Source organism: Alternaria arbusti, assembly GCF_024043155.1.
Source record: "Alternaria arbusti strain BMP 1465 chromosome Unknown scaffold_5, whole genome shotgun sequence".
NCBI classification, from domain to species: domain Eukaryota; kingdom Fungi; phylum Ascomycota; class Dothideomycetes; order Pleosporales; family Pleosporaceae; genus Alternaria; species Alternaria arbusti.
The window spans coordinates 1764449-1782445 of NW_026249945.1; the positions used below are offsets into that span (position 1 = coordinate 1764449).

Consider the following 17997-nt stretch of genomic DNA (forward strand, 5'->3'; position numbering starts at 1 on the left):
TGCGACTACGGGTGAAGTCGCGTGAGCGCATGCTTGTTGGGATGGCGGGCTGGGAGGGTGTAGATACAGATGCAGGTATGTGTTGTTCTTTTTGATAGCTGCTGTGTGTGTTGTGCATGCGTGTGTGTGGTGATTGTAGGAGTAGGTATGTTAGGCTCCGCGGCTGCAAGTCATCGGTCTACGGGAGACGGGACGGCAGCCACGATGAACGATGTGGTTACAGTAGGGTTTGGGGCGTTATGTGGGACATGAAAAGGAAGCAGAGGATGAGAAAGGAATTCTACATTTATCGGTAGCCTTGTGGTTGTGTGTTTCCTTCTTTCTATAGTGTAGTAATCCGTCCCGCAGACTACCTCGGCCTGTAGGCCGAAAAACAACTCTCGTCGGTAGGTATCCTAGTTCCCGTCCACACATCTACATCTCCTCCTTCCAGCCACACATATGCGATATACGCAACCACCAGCACACATACACGCAGAAAACAAAGAACAGCAAAAAAAAGTACTCCCGCCATAACAACGACGTCAACACCACCCACCACAACCCTGAAGTCCCACCGCCGCCAAGCCCCTCCACGCGCGCTCTCAACAGCCCACCCCAAACACGCCTCTTCGCGCAACCGCAGATCAGCCAACGGCATTGCATCGGAGAATTCTCATCTCATCCCTTCCATGCTCCCCCAACGGTATACGTAAATTCAGTAAAGCAGGTAAGAGCCAAGAGCGCGCATCATCTTAGGGTAAGCGAGAGCGGCCGCAAGACAGGGGCCATATAAAGCATGAAACATATACCAATCGCGTACCAAGCCATGCTAAGCGCCCTTTAACGGTGCCCTTTAACGGTTCCCAACGGTGCCGAGCCGACGTAAGTGACGATGTCGTGATATTGGGGAGGGGAGTATAGTGGGAGGGTGTTTTAATCTACAGGGGAAGGGGGGTTGTCTGACTTGCAGTTTTGACTTGCAGACTGCAGACTGCACATCACACCCCCCGAGTCGTGAGGCGACACAACCTCAATCAGGTATCACAGGCGGAGACGGAGGCGGCGCGGCGGTGATGTGACGGACCACGGTGAATGGCGTGTGTATAGTCGTCGTGGTAAGGGTAGGTATGACGCGTAGATCCCGATATACCTACCGTCCATCAACCGAGGATATACCATACCGGTAGCTTAGCTTAACACAATCCGTAGTAACCTACCTACCCTTACCCAGGTATTATCACAACACAACACAACGTTGTCTATAACTCCACGGCGCACCCGCGGCGATCGATCGTACGATACGCAGGATGCGTATCCTCGTTGGTTCGGAACGCCATTATGAGGTGGTGAAGGGTATACTATAGCACAGCAAGGGGAAGCGAGTTAAGATGAGCCCGTTTTCATAGCAAGAAGCGTGTTATAGAGGGACGAGTCGTGGCAGATGTGATGGGGCATGGAGATGGAACGTTCGAATGACTCTAGAAGTAAGCGCCGCCGAATAGTGACTTGAGTCGTCATGATCTACAGTACCGAGGTGTCGTGACGGTGGACAGGCGACGCTCGGTACCCGGAACGTTGTAATAACCGAAGGAGTGATAATATAAGTGACGAGTCGTGATGGAACCTTGGAATTTCTCGACTCAGACCGGAACGTTCGACTCAGCCGCAGGTTCTGAAGCGGGAAGTCCGTCCCAGTTCTTAACACGGAAGTCTGAGTCGAAGTAGGGGAAGTCAAGGTATGGAACTTACTCCACTGATCCACATTGCAGTTACATAGTTACATCGGTATCTTCCGAGCCCATCATACTCGTACGAGACACCGTCACGCACTTTCCGCTTTCCTCGCCATTCAATGCAACAGCGGAGTAGGCGACTCGAGTCGAGTTGAACTGCGCCGTAGAGACGCCATACGAGATACGCGGGAACCGAGAAAACCGAGACAGGGCTGCGCCGTACGGGGAGGTCGGTACAAAGGGGGACCTTGACTTCGACCGACTCCGACCTCGCCGTTAACAAAGCACGCAAGTACCAAGCCGCCGTAAAGAGTAACAAGAGTCAGTCGCCGGAGGATTGAGGTGGGCTCTGTAACGAACCATCACCGCCTTTTACGCGAACCATCCGCTTGGAACGCAGCGCATGAAAGACACCCCGGGGGGTTAACACCGCTCTTTTTGCTCCTACGTGGCCACATCATAGTAGAGTCTTTGCTGTCGATATGAGCAGTACTCGCCCCGGCCCCCTTCTTCATCATCATACTATCTTCTCCACAGATGCGGCGTTGTGTTATCATACACCCTCGCTTCTACCCCCTCATGAGGGAGACCGCTTTTTTGACTTTACTACGTGGCTACATTATAGGACGATGTACTGTACTCGCCCCGGCCCCCTTCTTCGCCATCATATCCCTCTCTCCCCTCTATAGCTACCTGCGGCGTTGTTATATGCCCACAGTAACCCACTTCTTGCGCATCCGAAGAGATCGAGATTTTGCGCCATAATATAATACGGTTATGCTGTCAATATGTGCTGGAGTCGCCCTGGCCCCCTTCTTCTGCGTTATGCTCTCCTTTCCACGGCTGCCTGTGACGTGGACAAATACCCACCTTGTGCGCTCCGAGGAGTAGAGTGAAGGATCAGAGGAGTAGAGTTCCGTGGAAGGTTTGGAAGCAGTCTTTGATGTTGAGGCGTTCAGGAGCGAATATTTCTAAGTTAGCTCGTTTTTGCAATATGGCCGATCTTGACGCCGTTGTGCCTTCGCATTGTCTTGCTTGAGCTGGCGGGCTGCGGCGGTGTGACACGCGTATTAGTTGAGCGATTGCTAATTTGGAGTGAAGGGCGGTCGGTTCGAGATGCGGGAAGAAAACGGGCGGAGTGTTAGCAAGTTAGACAGAACTAGATGTTAAAAGACTTGGAATGTTTTAAACTTTTGAACTTTTGAAAACATGTCTCTCATTGAAAGTGTACATCGCTAGAACAGCAGACAGCGCACAAACGAACTAGGGAAAGAAAGCTATCTCAACTCTTTACATGCGATGCCAGTCGCTCCATGTCATAACCTCATACCTCATATCTCATAACCCGCTCTACCTCTTCTCCTGAGGATAGTACGCAGGCTGACCCTCAAGCGACTCACCAACACCCTGACGGTAACTAGGCGGCGGACCACCAAACGAAACCTGACCACCAGGCGTAGGAGTACTAGACTGGTTGGGCGGAGCATTGTTGTTAGACACACCGACGTTTGGGTTCAAGTCGCTGGGCGTGATGGTGCCGCCATCACCACCGCCCACCATGACGGTCTGCTCGTTGCCCTTCTTGTCCTTGACCTTGCCGACGACCATGCCCTTGGCTACGGACTTGATGATGGCTTTTCTGCTGACGCCCGTGACGTCGATGTAGACGAGGCCGACGTTCTTGACGCCGCCGGCGAGGTTGGTGGTGATTTGTCCTGCTTCGGCGCCGTACTTGTGGCCGACGGCGGCGCTGGCTGCGGCTCCGCTGCTGGTTAGGAGTTGCTTGCCCGAGTGCGAGATGCCGTCAGCGACTGTGGAGAAGGCGATCAAGCTCTTGTTCAACAGTCCTGGCTTGTAGTTTGTGTTGGGCGTGCCGTCTGGGTTCACGCTCTTGGCGTGTGTCTTCTTGTGGCCTGCCATTCCTGCTGCAGCGTTCTGGGCGTACTTGGTAAGCTGGCCTACAGTCTTGGCTGAGTAGCCAGCGACGCCGGTTGTGAGGGTGTTGATCTTGCGGACGCGCTCGTGGGTGGCAGGCTTGAAGACCATGGGCTTCTCGTTCGGCCTCGTCTTGTTGATGAAGTTCTCGGCACCGGATACCATCATGTTACTAAGGTAGCTGGAGCCGGTAACGACAAGGCGAGATGCGGCAGCGGCGTTCTGCACAAGGCCAGAGTCTTTGTATGCGGGATGGCGGGCCATTTCGAGGTAGTCTTCTTCGAGCGGTCGGATGTCGATGCGCTTGCCGTCTGGCGAGACGACAATCTCGACGGGATCTTGACCTGTGTTAGCATGAGTGACCTGCGCGCGCGGAAAAGGTTCAAATGACATACTCTTGGATCCCTGCTGCAATGCTGGGTCGGCGTGGATCATGGCACCCTCGGCCAGCTCACCGACAACGCTGCCGTTCTCCTCGTCGACCAAGACGACCTCGCCATTGTTCACAGCGCCTGCGTAGCCCTGGCCTGGCTGGTAGTCCTGGGGGTTGTATGCCTTGATGTCGCCCTTGCCCTTCTCGTGCGAGGGGGCTTGCGCACGCTCGAGGAAGGCTGTGCACTGTGCCAAGATGGTCTCAAAGGTATCCACATCTTCCTGCGTGACCGATGTCGAGCCCTTGCCAATTGGCGGGAACTCAATGCGTGTGAAGGCGCCGCTCTCTGGGCCCAAGTCCCATCGCGGTATCAGGTAGCTGCGCGGTGGCTGGTGGTAGATCTGTGTGGTCGCGGGGAGAGGGAGATCTAGCTCCGGGGGGAGGTTGAGGTGTAGGTAGAAGTCTTCTTCGGGCGCTTCGTTCTGGCCGCGCGTGTTACTGAGGTCTGCAAAGGGCGAGTTGGTGGGCACCATCAGCAGCGAGAGCGTCTGCGGCCCTGAGGGTGTGAGAGGGCTCTCCTCGCCCTGCTGAATGTGGTAGGCTTTAATGCCGCCGACTGTGTAGAGCAATCGAGGATCTCCATGGCCGCTCATGCTTGCGAGACGTGTTTCGCGGGGTATCGAGGTGGGTTGGTAGGTGAAGGAGAGATAAAGGAGCGATCAGGTGTCTTTCGAGGGATATGGGCAGGAGGGGTATCTTCTATTTCGGTGTATGAGTGCAGGAGCAACAACCTTTTTATGGAATGCAAGCGACAGGGAGTCGACTGCCCATGTGCAACCTGCTCGAGACGCCGCGCTTGCGACAGGCATTCTGACGTAACCATGCTCAGCCACGGGGAGCTCCGCATTTGGCCAATCAACGCTGTGGCTGTGCACTGCGCCACATGAAGGCAACCTCCCTCTTCTGTGTGTGAAGATATGTACGGTCGTATTTCCGCCTTCACACGATTCGCGAAGCGTCTTTGCCCCTTCACGTGCGAGATGCGCCCGTCTTGTGTTGATGATCTGCTGTGCATGCGCCTCGGAACGCGTCATGCACGGACGACTCACGTCTTCACGCATGGTAGTCGCTAACAACCCCGCGACTCCATCGTGTACTGCTTGGTGAAGCAGCGTCTTTCCAACAAGAACAACGTCAGCAGCTTTCGTCATCTTACCATTACGGTTAGGCCACCTAGCTCCCGCTCTGCATCCACTCCCTCATTCGTCTCATGGGACTTCCACTCCTGCCATCATCTCGACTATCGCGCTTTCCTGCTTTTTCGCTTCCCTGGCATAACGCACCCTGTTGAATACAATGTGCACAGAGGCTATGCGTTGGTAAGGTGGTGAGACGTATGCACCATGGTCGGCAGCGGCCTGCACCTTCCGTAGGAAATGCAACTTGGTACTTCGCGGTTTCCGAATATGGTCACTTCCATTACCAGGTCACCTGCTCCTTCTGTCTACAGCTCATTGGCGATGGCTTCTCTCGCCTTCTGTCCCCCACTCGTAAACAATGCATCGATACCAGCAGACCGACCCATCGGCCACCTCCCAGCGCCCACCCTCGTAGGTAAACACGGCCATCGACCGACCGACCAGCGCATCGTGAAGATCCATGAGACCTACTATGAAGCGGCTAGAGCACTTTACCGCTGGAATTTCCCAGGACGACCGTCATAAGATGTCGATACCATGTGCCCAGTCAATTGCCGCCATATACTTTCGCTCGGGTTGAATAGTATCTGAGATAATCTACCCTCCTGCTAAGACTGTTCCAAGGTTGCAACGCCTGATTACGGTCTCTTCCCAATGGCGTCACATATATCCTCAGTCCGTGCGCTCTTTCCGTAGTCGGAGTGGTAGCCTAACTCTTCCCCAACGCGCCTGCCTATATGACTCGCGTATCTTTGAGCACCACTTTACCTTACCGGCTACACTGGCAATACAACGACCAATTGATCGATATCCACATTGCTTGTCAAGTACACATTGTTCTTGACCTGCCGACCGTCAACCAGCGATCCAATTTACCGACTACACTGGTAGCACTCCGACTAATCGACCGATATTCAAGTCATGCAGACTATTGCAGCTCGCACCTCGTCACCAACCGACCCATCTGCGGTGTCCTTCCTTACGAAGCTACCCCCCGAGATTCGTAATTACGTGTACGAAATACTATTCAAGCGCCGAGACCGAGTCCTACTTCATAACGCGGATGCATTCCACGAGCCATATCATTGGCCTCTGAGTTCAAATAGGTACTTAGAGGATTACTATCATTGGTACGAAGTTGAGGTCGGAAAAGACACGGAGTTCCGACATGATCTTCACGAGGGGCTTGCTTTGCTATCGTCCTGCCGCCAGGTACATGATGAAGCTTCTGGGATTCTATACAGCGGCAACACCTTCGTAATCTCTAGAGTCCAAGATCGTGACGATGGGGGTAACGAACATATGGCTGGCGACGAAGAATACTTCCAGGTCAACTATGCCTGTAAATGGCTGGAGCAAATCGGATCGCAATTCTCCCGCCTGAAGAAAGTCATTATCGATACAAATACGATGTGTACGCACCCCAATTGCTCGTGTGGCGAAAGGATCGAACTTTTGCCTCTATTACGCCTGATATGGAAGAACCCAGATCTCCTCAAGATCATTTCGTTCGGAGATGCTAGCAAAATACCGAATACCCCAGATGTTGTAAACGAAGCGGTTGACAGGGGTAGAGGGTGGAACGATAAAGCGCATATGCTCAACAACATGCTCACTGCTCTCGCGGTAGAAGACGTCCTCGACATACGCAAATACTCCTTCTCCAATCGCCTCATGAGCGCGGTCTCAATAATCACACGTCCGGAAGAGCAAGAGGAAGAGAACAGTTACGTGGTTATGTGGAACGGGAGCGAGGAAGAACGTGAGGAGTTCCTCACGTCAGACGAAGGCAAACCTCTTCGATGGAAGCCGTGGGAGCCGTATGAAGGGCGCTACCATTTTGGACACTTACCAACGGACATACGAGAACGAATAGCAGGGCTTTTACTGCGCCAACCAGACGGAGTCACAATTGACTTGGAGTCACACACCATACATGGTCTCGACTTCGATATCGCTCGGACAGGTCTAGTCCACGTGCGCAACGCAGGGATAGTTGCATCACGTGTGAACCGAATCAGTGTAAAGATGACCAGCAACAAGACCATTACAGACTTCGACGGATTCGATAAGCTTATGACCTTCTATCACAGAAGACACGATCATCCCGAGGTCTTAGATCAGATGTTAGGTTACTCGGAAGAGCCCAGTCCACAGACCATCATACTGGAAATCGCGCCTGCCAAGATAGAAATCCTCGGCGCTATTCGTATCAACATGAAAGTCTTGATACTCGTACTCCTCAGCCGAAAACTCCATCCTGCCTCCACCATCCGCATAACACTTACCCCACCTCCTGACACCGGAGCACCGCAACAAACCACTACCATCTCGACGGAAAAGCTATACCAACAAGTATTTATCCTCCTATCCGAATTCATGGTTGAGAAATTGCAAGGATTGCCCAAACTCCCTGATCCCAACACCGAGAAAGCTCTTCTCGAACTCAAGACCCCTGATCTCTGGATCGACGGCTACGGCAACCTTCTCACCATCTCGACTCTCGATATGGGTGCTCCGATAGAAGTTAGAGTCGGAAAGCTCGGCAGGAAAGAGCTGCGCGTTTTGGGGTACAGCAGAGCTACTACTATGGACTGGATGGCTAAGCCGCTGAGCGAGGCGCTCCAGGCGCATGACTACACTTCTACATGGAGAGGGGCTGAGTTGGTCTGTCTGTGGGATAATCTGAGGAAGAAATTATATGATGATTGGAACTTCAGGCAGCCGCCGCCGGGGTTGATGGAGTCGACGCGACTGCAGTAAGTGGCTGGTGGGTGACCACGTTGGCTGGAGAAGATGGCGGCGCAGTAGCAAGTGGGTTCGCGGAGGAATACGCTGGATCATTTTGAGTTGGAGGTCTTGCCTATTATGTACCTAAAAGTATACAACATCAGGTAGTTCGTCGGTCTAGCGACCAGAATCTCATCGAACACCTCCCGGAAACTTTATAACGTTATGTGTGCGTTCATAGTTCTATTTGTATACTGCGAAGACAAACCACTACAAATCTCTATAAGCGCGACGTCTTTTTAACTGAGAGTATCTCGTTGTATAAGATAGTGGAAATGACGAGTTGACTAGCTGTCCGCAAGAACGGACGCATGCAGGGCTATGACGTGAGTTCTTTGTCACGTTTCATCAGACTACGCTTGGTAGAGCGACTGATGTATTAGCCGAGTCCTTACGGCCGCTTCTCCAGGCCGTGGCAGACAAAGAAAAGCAGGTACGAGTGCATGGTTTGGCTGCTCGAAAGGTCGCGTGACTCCTTGCAGAGGTCAATCTTTAACTTCGAAGTCGCGCCTTCCATTACCACCACGTCTGCTGGCGTCTTCGCACTTTTCCAAGCCTTTCACGCACCAAAATATGGAGTCTTGCTACGTATTTCGTACCTGGGCCGGAGAAACCCTCACTATAGCCTGCGCGATCGGCTTGGTAGCCTCAATCGCAGGCATCCTAGCAGTACACGACGGCAAACCCGTACCGGATTGGGGCGGCGACCTCAATCTCAATGCTCTCATCGCGCTTTTATCAACGGTTCTGCGCGCTCTACTAGTCGTCACTGTCGCGCAGATCATATCGCAGAGGAAATGGGACTGGTTCAGCGTCACGAGTGCCCGGCCGTTGTCAGATATCCAGCGATTCGACTACGGGAGCCGCGGAGCCTACGGAGCGTTGCTTCTCATTCCGACTGTTTTTCTCAAGGACTTTGTTACACTGGCTGCTGCGGTCGTGTTGCTATTGTCGTTCTTGGTGGGACCTTTCGCTCAGCAGGCTAATGGCGCGGCGCCGTGCTCGTTTCCGAGCGCTACACTCAATGCATCACTTCCCTTCGCACATACAGTACCTGGGAGTGGTGGCTACATCCCCTTTACAGGTGGTTCAGACGGAGGCCCCACAACCGACCTTGTTGCCGCAATCCTATCCAGTGTCGTATCGCCCTACGGCATCGAGAACAAAATTCGAACAAGCTGCCCGACGGGAAATTGTACGTTCAGCAATCTGGGTGCCAGACCAGAGTTGGAGAAGGCCTTCTTCGACTCTAATCAGAGCATGCATTCGACGGTTGGAGTGTGCAACGTATGCACAAACGTGGCGTCTTCAGTAACGAGCAAGATCGAGAGTACAGAGTGGAGTAACAACACCATCCACTCTCTGCCAAGCGGCTTGAACCTATCAGTAGGAGCAGGTCATTTCGAAGTCTCGACCATGAAGCCAACTCCCAACCTCACCTGGATGGGCAGTCTCCTAACCGACAGCGTCAGAGAAGCATCCAGATGGGCCTACGTCAACGCAACCCTCCTCAACATAGCCAGTACCCCCATCACCGCATCCGTATGCAGCTTGTACCCATGCACCCGCACATACAAAAGCTTCATCAAAGACTCCGAGCTCCACGAATGGGAAGTCCCCTCCTCAGCCATGCGCCTCCAAATCAGCGGTGCCCACCACGAAGAACTCGATCTCCCCACTTCCAGAAACAGCCTCTCCAACACGGAATACGCATACACAACACGCCGAGAGCCGTGCCGAGTAGGCCCCTGGACGCTATACGCTGGCGGTTTCATCCCCGAAGGCACCGCGACAGCGGAACTGCAGCTCTTCGATTTCACGCACGAGAAATATTCGTTTGAGAATATGACGTGGCCGGAACAGTGTATATACCGGCAACCAGCCGAATTCGTCAAAGCGGTCGCGATGGTTATGAATGACGATGTTTTCGATGGGTATTGCCAGTCGTACAAAACTTTTGACTGCTTCAAGAACTGCAAGAACAGCGGGTTTTGCCAGTTGGAAAGTCAGTCTAATCTCGCGCATATAGGCGTTAATGCCGTTCTGCGACCGCTGGTGGAAACAGAAGGCAGTTCGACCCATGCCAATGTTACGAAACTCTTCGATGCCGTGGCGAATGCTATGACTAATCGGTTTCGGTTCCAGTACGGCAGCGCTACAGCTCGGGATACCAGCTACGGCGCGCACGACCCGCCTTTGGATGTGGTGTATGGGCTTGCGTGGGAGACGAAAGCGTGTGTGGAGATGCGGGTGAAATGGCTTTTGTTTCCGATTTGTCTTACTGTCGCCACGTGCATTCTTTCTGTTTGGGTTAATGTTACGAATTGGAAAAGGCGGCATAGCGTGCCTATCTGGAAAGACAGTATTCTGCCACTGGTGTTCTACGGGCAAAGTATCAAGCCCCAAGATGATACGCCGTTGTCGCCGCAGGGATTTGGATTTGGGAGAGAGGCGGGTGGAGATAGGGCGGACGGGCTCATGGAAGCGAATAAAATGGCTGCGGCTAGTCGCGATATCATGGTGACTTTCCAGTGGCCTGATAGCCCACGAACGGACAAGTTTGAGGATAAGCGTGGGCAGGGTGTGGGTTCGGCTGCGGCTTTGGCGAAGGAGTGTAATGTCGCGAGTGTTCCGTTGAGGAGAATGGATATTTGGGGGAATATTGTGGTGAATGGTCGGAGGAATAATGTATGAGAAATAGTATTTCCTTGTACTGCTTTCAGTTATGGACGAGTAACATGAAATGCATAATCAACTTTCCGCTTTGCCGTATACAATTACCCATCTTCTCTCTTCAGCGGCAGTACGCGTCAATCTGGGCGTCAGACAGAGTGTGCATTCCACCAGCGCATCTATACCCGCTATACTGCTTGATCCACATATAACCCATCGGACATCGTCCCATTACCTTCAGCTTCTTCTGCCTCTCCATCTCCTTCTGTCGCGCCTTCTCGACAGCCGCTAACTCCTCGTCGCGACGTCGTCTCTCAAGTTCCGCTGCTATACGCGCTTGTTCACGGATGCGTCGCTCCGCTTCGTCGGCAGCTGCCTTCTCGGCACGGATGAATTCCTTGATCTGCTCTTCGTACTGTCGCTTCTCTTCTTGGAGTTGGCGGTATTCGTTTTCTTTGGCCACCATGGCGTGCTTGTCGCGTTCGAGTTGCTCCCATACTTCGTCGGAAACACCGGCATCGCGCTTGACTTTGAGGATAGAAGCGAACGGGTCTTCAGGCTCAGTCGCGGGTTCGGGCTTCTTTTCCGTTGGCTGCTTGTCGCCTTCCGATTTGTCCGTATTGGTCCCGGCTGTTGGTGGCGGGGCTGCGGTATTTGTCGAGGTGTTTGAGCCTTGCGCACTAGGCGGTGTTGGGTTCTGAGTCTGTGGTGGGGGCATGGGGCGGTTAGACCTTGGCTTTCCTGACCGGCTCGTGCCTGCTGCGGCATGCCGCCGTGAACGTTCGTCTATCATGTCTTCCATAGTACGGATGATAATAGATTCAGTGAGTACGAGGCTAGTGATGGGACGCACAGCCGTGGAGATGAGTGCTTGAAACATGCTCTTGGCAAGCGACTTCACATCGCGAGCGTTACCCCAGGACTCCAGGACTGATAGCCTGCCAAATAGGTCCAGTAACTGCTGGCGTAGTTGCGATGACGGCGGATCGATCACGGAAAGGTCGAGCGGCGCTTTCTTTTTCTTCTGCAGATCCGAGAGAACTTTGACAAGAAGCTTCAGACATGTTTCTGGGTCGATGTGCTTGAACATGACTGTTTCGGGAAAGCGACTAGTGAGTCCAGGGTTCATGCTCATCAGTCGATCAATATCTTTGTCGTAGCCAGCCAGAATGACGACGAGCTTCTGCGCATACTTGGGTTTGGTGAGACAGTCAACTAGCTCATCCATTGCCTCGGTGGCGAAATGACCTTCAGCAAGACGGTAGGCTTCGTCGATGAAGAGAACTTTACCCAGAGCTTTCTCAATGAGCTTCTGAACCTTTGGCCCAGTGTGCCCAATGTACTGGCCAATTAAGTCGGTAGCGGAACACTCTTCCACCTTCGCCTGGCTAAGGAAGCCCATGTCGTAGAAGATCTTGCCCATCTTTGCAGCCGTGGTAGTCTTGCCAGTGCCTGGCGGTCCTTTGAAGAGAAAGTTGAAAGGTATCTGCTCTCGAGGGTCCATTCCAAGAGCTTTCATGTTGGCGGCCGTGGTTTGGTAACCCTGGAACTGCTTGATCAGTTCCTCGCATCCTACGACATCTTGGAATAGGGCCGAAACTTCGGTGGCTGCACGAGTGCCGCGGTCAAAATCAGGATCAAAGTCGATGGCTTCGAACGTGCCAAATTGCTTGACTTTGCCCGCGGATATGTGCTTCTGATGTAACGCCTTTGCACGATCCAGGAGTATATCGACCTCGCCTGCGTTGCCGAAGTTTGGGCGGTTGCGCGCGCGTTGAATGACCTCCATGGCGACCTAGAACGAAACGTGTCAGTAAGGATGTATCAAAAGTGATACGCGACATTACCTTCTTGGCTTGGTCTTTCGCATCAAATCCAATCCCCTTGAGCTTGAAGTCAAAGATCTGACGAATCTCAGCATCATTGAAGTCCTCAAACACGAAAGCGGATTCGAGTGGGAACCGCCTCGCAAGGCCGGGATTGACATCTCGAAACATGTCTTCCATTTGATCCTTGTAACCCAGCAGCAACACACATCGGTCTTCGCCTGCGGTGCTCTGAACTTCGGCAACGATGGTATCGATGACTGCAGCTTTGAAAGGGTCACCGCCGTTGGGACCGCTAGCTTTAGCAAGCATGTAAGCCTCATCGATGATGAGAACTTTACCAACAGTAGAGGCCAAAATGGCTTTTGTGTTGGCTTCTGAGCCGCCTATGACGTTCCCGACGAAATCTGCTGGGTTCTTTACGATGACTTCGCCAAGCGAAAGAAGCCCAATGTCAGCCAGAACGCGACCGTAGAGTTTGGCCACGGTGGTCTTTCCAGTTCCGGGGGAGCCAACGAAGCAGCGGTTTAGCGAATACTGGATAATAGGCTTCTCCTTCAGTTCGAGCTGGTAGTTGGTCTGTATCCCGTCGAGAAGAACTCGTACCGACTCTTTGACTGAGGTCAAACCAGTAAGCTTCTGTAGCTTTGACCACGCCGCGTTATTCTTGAGCACTGACGAAGGCTCCGGTCCAATCAGATCCTCCTTGGTAAGAAGGTAGTCATCCGGCATCGTGCCAGCCTTTCTTGCTTTACGTAGACGCTTGGCTTGTCGCTCGGTAATCTGAGCGATCTTGTTCTGGACTTCGCGGGCGTTACCGAAGCCATCGCGGCCGCGACCACGACCAATGCGCCGCGCAACGATACGTACGTAAAGGCCTTTCATGCCGTCTTCGATCTTCATGCGTCCGGAGTACTTCTTGTCAATGTACTGGCAGAAGATTTGTTGTAGCTCGCGGTCTTCGTAGTCCTGGAACTCCATTCGGATTGGTATGCGGCTCGGAATGCCAGGATTGTGGGAGAAGAAGGCTTCCATTTGCTTGTGGTAGCCTGCGAGAACAAATACGACTTTGCCAGTCAAGTTCTCCATTTCAGCAAGCAGGTAGTCCAGCACTGCTTTGCCGCCGGGACTGTTTCCAGATACCAATTGATATGCCTCATCGATGAAGAACACACCACCTCCTGCTTGGAGTATGTCGTTGATGTGGGTTTTGCAAGCGGACACACCATCGTTCGCAAGAGCTGATCCGGAGCTCTCAATGAAATGGCCACCAGGCAAAGCTCCTACCTCAACCAGAAACTTAGCGTAGTGCCTAGCCACCGTCGTCTTTCCTGTTCCAGGGTTGCCTAGCAGGGCAGCACCGAAACGCTCCCCCTTAAGTGATACGCCCTGACGTACGACCGTATCAACTTTAGCTTTGATCGCGAGGAACTGCTGCTTGACGGATTCTAGCCCTATCATAGGTACCAGAGAGTCGAGAGCTTCGTTTTCCGCACCCTCAAATTTCTTCTGCCATTCCCAATCATCTCTGGCTTCGCTCTTGTCCCAATCAGGCTGGTCCTCGTCCGAATCTGACGACGTGGATTCGTCATTGGTCGGGGTATCGTCACGGTGATCAGTCGTTGTACTTGGCGCTGGTTTATCGCCTTGTTGTTTGGCAGTATCGGATGGTGGGACCGGCGTAGTAGTAGATGTCGAAGGTGCTGGCACTGGAGCGTTTTTGGATTTCTTGACCCTCTCTTGCAGGTTGCGAAGATCTTGCTTCTTCTGCTCCAGCGCTTGCTGGCGGTCTCTTTCCTCGGCCTGCTCTTTCAGAAGGCGCTTCTGGTGCTCCATCTCTTCCTCAATCTCGACTAAACGAGCGGCATATGCACGTTGTTTGGCCTCTCGTTGTTCGTCTAGCTCGTGGTCGCGTTGCTGCTTCTTTTCCTTGGCTCGCACTTCGGCTTCACATTTCCGACAGTGAGCTGGCGCCTTGTCATGGCACTTTCGAGTGGTCTTGTGCTTACTAGGGCATGTTGAGGAGATGATGACATTGCAATCCATTCGTGAATGGTCTTGCAACTGATGACATTGACGGGGACAAGCATGCAGTCCGCAGTTGAGTAGTTTGCCACATGATTCAGAGCAGCCGCCGTCTGGACACACCGTATCGAATTGTTCTTTCTCAGTCAGAAGCGCGGTCTTTTCGGGATGCTGCTCGCATTTGACAGGAAAGCCGTCGTAGACATGGCCGTCTCGCTTCAGCTGGTCCATAAGCGGTACCCATACTTCCTTGCCTTTGCGACTGTTCATAAAAGTGTCTGCGTTGCCGATCATGATCAAACCGTTTCGCGCTCGTGATAGCAACACGTTGACTCGCTGAGGAGACGACATGAAACCGATATCCCCAGCATCGTTACTGCGTGTGAGACATGCGATTACGATATCGCTCTCTTCACCTTGATAGTTGTCGATAGTTGAAATGCGAAGCTTGCGTTTGGAAATGTTCGCGCCAGCCGGCGTCATCAGACCCGCTTTGATGAGCTCGTAGGAATCCAGATCGTTTAAAATGGGGTCATTGTCCTTAGACAGAGTGTTCATCAACAGGTATAGTTGACCCAGGTAGGGTGTCAGTACCACAATATCTTCCGTGCCGTAGCCTTGCTGACCGAGGTATCGCACGCATTTCAATACCATCTCGGCCTCATACAGATTTTCCTTGCTGGACTTAGCACCTCCATCGCGGCTGTCGGCAATCTGGACGGCGTTGAGCTCAGGGCGCGAATGTGACACGAATATAACGTTGCTTTGAAGACCACGTAAGTTCGGTCGACCTTGAGTCTTCTCTGCGTCTTCCAACTCCGGATATGTGAGTGATCGAACGAGGGACGAGATCTCAGGGCGCATACGATGCTGCTTGCTGAGCGTGGTGTGTGGAACTCCGCTTAGCACTAGACGTTCGAACAGAGAGACATTGAGATCGTAGCCATCTCCTTTTTCTACAGTCAAGGCATAGTTGCTGACTTTTGGCCGCAGCTGTTTGTGATCGCCGATCAGGATGAGCTGCTTCGTGGTTGGAGTTAGAGCTGTAAGCACATGACTCTCCAAGATCTCTCCAGCTTCTTCCACCAGAACAATGCCTGGTGAGGCCTTGCGAATCTCTTCAGTGTACATAGCAGCTGCTGTGGTAGTACATCCGATGATGCGTCTCTGGCTGAGCACGTGGAAGTTCTTCTCGCGGAATAGTCGATCGATCTGGGCACGGCATTTGTTGTACTTGTGGGCAAGTGTACTTATTTCGGCGACCCGCTCTTCAAGTATCGTCTTGTTCCACTGCGCCTGGAGTTCAAGACGGGTCTGCGGCGGAACGTCCCAAACGTGTGGATAGGTTTGCATCGCATCACCGAGGAAGATGCCAGCGTCTTCTCCTTTGACCCATCTCCTGACTAGGTAGTACTTGTCGATGCGTTTATTCTTTTTCCCCATAACTGTCATACCGTCTTTACTGTCGGGCACAACAAACGCATCGAAGTATTCTGAATCATCCGAGAACTCTAAGTAGTCGAGGAGCATCTGCTCGTTGAGCCGCATGGACGCAAAGGATGTCATCCTCCTGACTAGTGCGTCATGATAAGATTCCGCTTCTGACTTTTGCTCTTGAATCATGGTCCACGTTTGTCCCGTCATCTTGTAGTTATTTGGTTGTTCTCTGATGGTCAGTGCGCGAGTGTTGGCATTCGACTTTGACCCCAGCCGGACGATCGAACTAGCAGGAATGCCGGCCTTTTGGATGTCTTCCAAGAATTGATCCAGAGCATGATTCGTGTAAGTGAGAATGAGCATCGTCTCATTGGTACGATCGTGCAAGATCTTTGCGATGAGTGCTCCGATGAAACTTTTGCCAGTACCTGGTGGGCCTTGGATCAGACTGACTCTCTTGACTAGCCCAGTCAGCAGTGATTCTGCTTGGGCCTGGTCGAGCTTGATTGGATGAGTGCTTCCAATGATATCTTGGAGGTCCTCTTCCCAGTGGTCGCGAATGGCGTTGACAGTCTTTGTCGGTTGGATGCCGGACGGGGTTTCCGCGGAGTCTGGCTTAAGACTGAGAAGCTGGTCTTCCAGTGGCAGTTCAGTCAGATCCTGAAGACATTTCAGGACAGGCTCATAGGCAAATACAGCAGTATCTACTTGCACAAAGCAAAGATCCGATTGGAGCTTGCATGCCATCAGAACTTTGCCAAACGAGCTGGCGTCGGCCACTCGCAGCACGACAACAGCAGGTTGCTTCGCAAGGAGATCTTCGTCACGGTCCACAGTTGCGAATGCAACAATGTTGCCGTTGCTAATGAGACAGCCAAGTGACTGATGCTTCAGGACGTTCTTGTTGTCGGTGAGGAACTTCTTGCGGCTTGTTGCCTTGACGTTGCGCAGCTGAGGAACATCGTCCGGACAGAAAAGCTGCAGCGAGCAAGGTTTGCGTCTCGTCTCTGGTCCACAGTCGATACCGGCATACTTCAGATGTTCGAGAACCACTTTGCGTCGCCCTTTCTTCTGACCACTAGCAATCTGGAAGTCGTTACGTAGCTCGCCGAGAAGATCCTCGCGGAGCAGGCGAAATTGGTTGTCGACGTGGGTAAGACCGCGGCTCTCCGGCGTGATAGATACGATAGAATCAGCGCGTCTGTAAAATGGATGCTCGCGAGATGCAAATTCATCTGGCGTTGGTAAGAGCTTGATCTTGTGGATTTGCGCAAAATCGTTGTCGTGTCGCCCGCCTGGGCCATCGACGGTCTGATCAGATGTGCTGTCAAGGACATGCTTGATCTTATGCCCAATGTTGCGGATATCTAGCGAATCTGAATTGATGAATGTGCCATGTTTCGTGACGCGTTCTGCGACATCTCGCACATCTGGAATGTCCTCAGAGCGACTGTATAGCAGCTCGAGTAGCAGCCACGCGAACGCGCGAGTGCCATCGCTGGAAAGCACGTGACCATCATGCGCGCTCACGAAGGTGTTCCAGAATGTAGGAGGCTGGACGATCTGTTCGAGGACGCGCTGTAGGAATTGGCCGCCGTAGAGTTGCTTGACAGGGGGCTGGGCCAGATGATTGATGACGGCGGTTGCCCAGCCGTTGAGGAACGCGCTATCTCCGGTGGTGCGGAAGGCAACGCCGACGGCCGCTAGCCCTGCCGAAGACGCGATCAGACACTCAACACACTTCGACGCGTCTTCCTGAGCACACAACGCCTCCAAAAATCGATTACTATCACCCGCCGTCTTAATCTCGCGATGACCGTGGATGATAGCGTTGAAGAGCTTCGTCAGCCCTGTGGCACGCTTTGCGGCGTCTGGGTCCGCCATTTTTGAGGTTTGTATCGTGTGAAGTATGAACCGTTGAGAAAAGATCTATCAAGACAAGCTGATATCTGTCGATATTCTATCGCTCTCAGGGGGGCGTTTGGCTCTTTTGAGGTTTCTGAATGGGTAGCCGGGAGGTCGCA

At 52.8% G+C, this 17997-nt stretch overlaps 4 protein-coding genes across 4 annotated transcripts; 2 read left to right on the forward strand and 2 right to left on the reverse strand.

Moving 5' to 3' along the window:
• Positions 1-3065: 3065 nt before the first annotated feature.
• J4E86_005113 (uncharacterized protein) lies at positions 3066-4676 on the reverse strand (the record flags this gene model as incomplete). Its single annotated transcript, XM_051445649.1, has 2 exons — positions 3066-3994; positions 4046-4676. The coding sequence occupies 2 exons, from the start codon at positions 4674-4676 to the stop codon at positions 3066-3068; spliced, it is 1560 nt and encodes a 519-aa protein (XP_051303746.1).
• Positions 4677-6524: 1848 nt separating this feature from the next.
• On the forward strand, positions 6525-7985 carry J4E86_005114 (uncharacterized protein; the record flags this gene model as incomplete). The annotated part of the gene is made up of 2 exons (XM_051445650.1): positions 6525-6636; positions 6712-7985. The coding sequence occupies 2 exons, from the start codon at positions 6525-6527 to the stop codon at positions 7983-7985; spliced, it is 1386 nt and encodes a 461-aa protein (XP_051303747.1).
• A 600-nt stretch (positions 7986-8585) lies between these two features.
• J4E86_005115 (uncharacterized protein) lies at positions 8586-9931 on the forward strand (the record flags this gene model as incomplete). Its single annotated transcript, XM_051445651.1, has 2 exons — positions 8586-9874; positions 9895-9931. 2 exons carry the CDS (start codon positions 8586-8588, stop codon positions 9929-9931), a joined length of 1326 nt encoding a protein of 441 aa, XP_051303748.1.
• A 933-nt stretch (positions 9932-10864) lies between these two features.
• J4E86_005116 (uncharacterized protein) lies at positions 10865-17857 on the reverse strand (the record flags this gene model as incomplete). Its single annotated transcript, XM_051445652.1, has 3 exons — positions 10865-10873; positions 10921-12480; positions 12533-17857. 3 exons carry the CDS (start codon positions 17855-17857, stop codon positions 10865-10867), a joined length of 6894 nt encoding a protein of 2297 aa, XP_051303749.1.
• Positions 17858-17997: the final 140 nt, after the last annotated feature.